Source organism: Nematolebias whitei, chromosome 9 (assembly GCF_014905685.2).
Source record: "Nematolebias whitei isolate Nwh7 chromosome 9, NemWhi1, whole genome shotgun sequence".
NCBI lineage: Eukaryota > Metazoa > Chordata > Actinopteri > Cyprinodontiformes > Rivulidae > Nematolebias > Nematolebias whitei.
The window spans coordinates 16,099,688-16,105,663 of record NC_056506.1 but is presented as its reverse complement, the minus strand read 5'-3'; the positions used below and the strand labels follow the sequence as shown (position 1 = coordinate 16,105,663).

Sequence of the window (5,976 nt, the reverse complement as noted above, 5' to 3'; positions counted from 1 at the left end):
ATATCCTCATTGTTCTAAAATAAATGTTTAGTCCCATATTTAGTTGTTTATAAGTTAGAGAAGTGGCCAGTAACGGCTGTTTATTTTAAAAAATTGTGTGGGGAAATATAATTGGTTTATTATATTGTTTATTATTTTAGTTACAAAGGAAAAAATATATAAAGCAGAAAGTAATGGATGGATGGAAGAAAATGTTTTTATACTGTCAGTTTCAGAGAAAACAGACATAAAATGTCAAACAACAAGATTTTTTAATACAATACTTAATCCCTAAATGTTTAAATATGTGCTGAAATCAATATAGTTGAGCCCCACTTTATTCTAACTCTTCAACAACACAGACTTATAAACTGGGTTTTTGGAAAGATTTCAGGATCTGGGTTCTCTCAGAGCCCCATAAAGAGTTCCCTCTATGGCGCTGGGTTCTCTGCTAGAAACGAGTGACGTCACATTGACGCTGTAAGAGCCAATCAAATAATCGGTAGCCCTCACGAGGCGGTCTCAGTGCTGCATTTAAAGTGTCAGCATGCGGTAGTCCCCGGGCTGTGTTTGACTCCGTGAAGACTGTCAGTCCAGGAGTTTGACTGAAACTCACCATGAAGTTTATTTTGTTGTTGACTCTGACAGTTTGGTTGAAGTCCTCGTCTTCCGGCGGCTCACCGACTTCTTCATGTGTCCATCCGCCGGGAAAGTGGTGCTCGTCTTTGGACTCAGCTATACAGTGTGGGGTAGGTTTGGATTTAGGCTAAACATTATCACCCGACAGCGGACGGTAATGTTTTTGCCTGTGTGTGAGTGGTTGCCTGTTAGGAAATAAATATCTCGTGTGCCAGCGGAGGGATTTTAATGTTGTTTACCTTTCTGTAAGTGGAGAGAGTAAACAAACCGTTCAAACCTGTTCCCGAGGAGGAGAAAGCGTCACAAATATATCCCGACTCAAAAAGCATTATTTGTTTTTGTGATCAACATTATAATTATTTTACATTTTCTCATCCAAGTGTAATTCTTGCTGAAGTGGTATGAAGGTCCGGGGCGGGGGACAGGAAGTAAAATAAATTTACGCAGCAGAGAAAAGTCATCTGATTTAATCTGGGCAAAAACAGGAGGGACGATCCAACAAACCAAACAGCGAAGGTGAACATTGTGTTTTGTCTCTGAGCAGGGGCGCCACCAATGGGGGGCCAGGGAGGCAAGGACCTCCGTAAAAATTAGTACCCACCCCCGGCCAGACAGTTTTATGATACAAAACTTTATTCATAAAGCACTTTAAAAACAACACCAGCCAAAGTGCTGTACACTAACACAAACAAGCAAGCATTAAAAAAATAAAATCAATTGAAACCATAAAAGTAGTGAATTGTTCAAATCATTAAATCAGCAAACACTAAAAATAAATTAAAAACAGTAAAACCAACATTTCAATTTGAGTTTAAAGCCGTTAGTATATTTATCTAGATTGAGCCTGTTTTTTTTTTTTGTTTTTTTTTTATCAGCTCAGAGACGGGATTATAATGAAATTATGACCCGGTTCTGATTGGTTTAAACGGGGCCAGCAGCTCTTAAAAAAAAAAAAAAAAAAAAAAAAAGAGTCTCAATATCCGTCAAGGAAAAAAATAAAAAAGGAAGATTTTAAAACAGGAAGTGAGTCAGTTTGTCTGACGTGCAAATGTCATGATCTGGTGTTTAAGTGTCGAACCCACATGCAGGTAGAGACAGGAGGACTCCAAGGTAAAATAATGATTTATTCAACAAAATGCTGGCGGGGTAGCAAAACTTACAACAGAGAACAGGAGACCAGACCAGACCAGACCAGACCAGACCAGACCAGACCATGGACACCTTGCGTGTAGGATAATCCCTGGATAACAAGGGAGCGACAAGACCGAGACTTTATAGTGACACTAATGAGGAGAGAGGAGAAACACCTGAGATGATTGAGATTTGGATCAGCTGTGCAGGTGAGGTGCAGACAGACAGGGCAGACAATCCTCTCAGCAAAGGTAGTTCATTCCACAGTTTAGAGGCAGCGACTGAAAACGCTCGGTCACCTCTCAGCCTCCTGTTGGACTTTGGAATGACCAAAAGCAGCTGATCTGCTGACCTGAGAGGGCATGAGGGAACATACAGCCGGAGCAGGTTGGACAGATACTGTGAGACCATGAAGACATTTGAAAACAAATAAAAGAACCTTAAAATTAATCCAGAAACAAACTGGGAGTCAGTGTAGTGATTCTAGAGCAGGGGTGAGGTGCTCTCATTTTCTGGTACCACTTAAAAGATGAACAGCAGCATTCTGAACCAGCTGAAGTCCAGTCAGAAATGACTGACTCAGACCGACATTACAGTAGTCTAGATGAGCTGAGATAAAAGCATGGATTTAAATGTCAAAATTATGTTGTGAAAGAAATGGGTTGACCTTGACCAGTTGTCTCAAGTGATAAAAGCTGGACTTGATCACTGAATCTGTGCATCAAGTTTAAAATCATTGTCCAGCCTTACACCCAGGTTAGTTGCTGTCTCAGTCAGATATTTGGTTAAAGGACCCAGCTCAGCATGGACTTTGGAACCATCACTGGGCTTAAACAACAGGACCTCAGTCTTTTTCTCATTAAAATGTAAAAAGTTCTGTGATGTCCATACTCTGACTTCCGCCATGCATTCCAGGTGTTGGTTCAGGGAGGACTGTTTATCTTGTTTCAATGGAACATAAATTTGTCTGTCATCAGCATAAAAATGAAAAGTAATACTATGTTTTTAGAGAATAAATCCCAGAGGGAGTAAATAAAGGGAAAACAGAAGGGGGGCCAAGTATAGATCCCTGAGGTACTACACATGAGTGTTGTTACAGAGGACTCCACAGAACCAGGGCACAGACAAAAGCTCTCTGTTTAATAGGATCTAAACCTCTGTAGAGCAGGACCCTGAATGCCCACCCAGTTCTCCAGACGAGACGGGAGGATCTGATGGTCCACTGTGTTGAAGGCAGCGGTTAGGTCCAGCAGCATTAGAACTACACCGTGACCAGAGTCTGTGGCTAAGAGAATGATATTGAAAACTTTCAACAGTGCTGACTCAGTACTGTGGTGAGTTTTAAAACCAGATTGAAACAGTTCAAGAAGGTTGTGGTCATTTAAGTAAAATGTTAACTGGCTATAAACAATCTTCTTAAAGATCTTTCACACAAGGACATTTTTGCAATAGACCTAAAATTGGACATGTCTATGGAATCAAGGCCAGGCTTTTTAATCAAAGGTGTCACAACTGCATGTTTAAAACTCACTGGTACCTGTCCACTTGCCAAGCTACTATTAACAATTTTATTTAATTCACAAGGAGCCACCGTGTGAAAAGCCTTTTTAAAAAGACGAGGTGGGATGGGATCATTTGGAGGTCAAGCAGACTTCATACATCCAGTGATCTCTCTTAAAAAAAGGCAGGGTGATGAGCTCAAACTGATTGAAAACAGCAGAGCGTGTGACAGAGATGGAGGGGTCACAAGAAGGAGGGCTTATGAGCGAGCGCTCAAATGTTTGCAACCTTGTTGGTAAAAAAGCTCAGGAAGTTCTCGCACACTTCACTGGAGTTCTTTAGGCTGTCTGACTGTGGGGCATTAAGAACACAGTTCCATCCATCATCTTCATCTTGTTCTGAAGTCGAGTCGCAGGGGCAGCAGCTTGAGCAGGGAGGTCCAGACATCTCTTCCAGTTCCTCTGGGAGGACTCCAAGGTGTTCCCAGACCAACCGAGAGACATGTCTCTCCAGCATGTCCTGGGTCTTCCCTGGGGTCTTGTCCCAGGCAGACATGCCTGAAGCACATCCCTAGTGAGACGTCCAGGGAGCATCCTTACCATAGGTGAGGGTAGGAACGTAGACTGACTGGTAAACAGAGAGCTTTGCCTTACAGCTCAGTTCCCTCTTCACCACAATGGACTGGTACAGAGTTCGCAATACTGCAGACGCTGCACCAATCCATCTGTCAATCTTGCACTCCATTCTTCCCTCACTCGTGAACAAAGCCCTGAGATACTTGAACTCCTCCACTTGAGGCAGAACCTCACCCTCGACCAGAAGAGAGCAATCCACCCTTTTTCCAGTTGAGGACCATGGCTTCAGATTTAGAGGTGCTGATTCTCATCCCAGCTGCTTCACACTCGACTGCGAACCACTCCAGTGAGAGCTGAAGATCACGGCACGAGATCTAAGAACAGAGTTGATGGTTTTAAAAGGCACACGTGGATTGTTACAGTTGGAGGAAATGATGTCGGAGAAATGTTTTTTGCAGCTCTAACAGTGGACTGATAGAAACGCCAGCTGTCCCTCAGTGTTTGGAAAGACACCTGTAACTTGTCTGTCTTCCATTTTGCTCAGCTCTCCTGCCCTGTCGCCTGGCAGCACGCGAGACATTATCAGTCCAGGGCTTAGGTTTGGGTTTGGAAGGCTTATTTTTAGTGGAACCACAGCATCTAAAACAGTTTGATAAGCTGAGTTAAAATGAGAGGAGAGAGCCTCAACATCTGAACTAGGACCCAATGTGAGATCTAATGTGTGGCCACATTCCTGTGTTGGACCAGACACAAACTGAACAAAATTAAAAGAATCGATCAGCTGTAAAAGACCATCTTTGACCAACAGTTTATCAGCACAACACACGTGGATATTAAAATCTCCAACTGTTAAGACCCTGTCATATTTAGGCAGGACTCCTGTCAAAATATTTGGAGTCAGTCAGAAAGTCCTTGTTGTACTTTGGAGGTCTGTAAATAACAGCACACAGCACTGAGTGTGAAGATACAAGTTCAAATAAGTTGAACTCAAAACTGGAATAAAATGTTAAAGGTGTGATTTTGTTTACAGAGCTAACTCTTCATGTAAACAGTTGCTATTCCTCCTCCATGACAAGTCGTCCTTCGATAGGTGAAGTAGGTACAGTTCAGTGGCAAGAGTTCACAAAAAGCACTGGACTCACTGGAAGTCATTCACGTTTCAGTTATGAATAAAAAAATCCAGAGTGCGGGAGGTGAAGAAATTCTTCAAAATAAAGGTCTTATTGGTTAACGATCTAGCATTCACCAGAGCCAAGTGAACATGAGAGGGAGCTGGGGCGTAATTCATCTGAGGAGCTCCATTCAGCATCTGCAGGTTGTGATGATTCACCCCGGGCACACAAAGGTGCAGAAAGGAGAGGCAACGCACCGGTTGCCCCTCTTCCAGGCCAACAACAGGAATAAGAGCGGAGCTAATAGGATCCAAAGAGCGTCACTGGATGAAACTATTATATATGCAGTTCCAAACCCATCAGAGAGAGCGGCCGGCAAGGACACCAAACAGGTTTTCAGTCTCACCAGCTGTCCTCTGCGTTTCCCACGGCGTCTGCATGCTCTACATGCAGGAGGAGCTGGGGTGTGACACAGGTAGGCCGGCACATCCGACAGAAACCAAGGGCAAAAAGTTTTCTGACTATTGCTCAAATGGAGCCAAGTTATTAAAACAGGGTCAAAGATTAAAAGCATTTGGCGATAATAAACCAGCCGAGAGTTGGTAACCTGAGTTACAGAAAACAACACAAATACAATATAGGGGGCCGAGATGGGGCAGCCAACCCCGGACCTGAAAGCCCCAAGCTTGATCCCCAGCCATTCCCACATGCCGTGGTGTCTCTGAGCAAGACATCCAATCCCCAATTGTTCCCTGGGCGCTTGTATAGCTGCTCACTGCTCCACCTGAGTGGATCCCAGATGTGATTGGTTAAATGCAGAGAACTAACTTCATAATTGTATTGTTTTACTTTACAATCGAGGTTTGCAGACACGCCATCTTGAACCGGATATAAGACATGAATCAGGATGACTGGAAATGTATTTTTCCCAGTAGATTTTCCACACAAAGAAAATGTTAATTTTGTATAGTGTGTGTGTGTGTGTGTGTGTGTGTGTGTGTGTGTGTGTGTGTGTGTGTGTGTGTGTGTGTGTAGTAGTA

At 43.2% G+C, this 5,976-nt stretch overlaps 1 protein-coding gene across 1 annotated transcript in view; it reads left to right on the top strand.

Moving 5' to 3' along the window:
- The first annotated feature begins 546 nt into the window (after positions 1-546).
- LOC119414895 (gamma-interferon-inducible lysosomal thiol reductase-like) overlaps positions 547-5,976 on the top strand; it is a 15,387-nt gene continuing 9,957 nt past the window's right edge. The window contains exon 1 of the mRNA XM_037682013.1: positions 547-728. Within this exon, the coding sequence (XP_037537941.1) occupies positions 597-728 (132 nt within the window). The 5' untranslated portion in view covers positions 547-596. The remainder of the gene's footprint in view (positions 729-5,976) is intronic.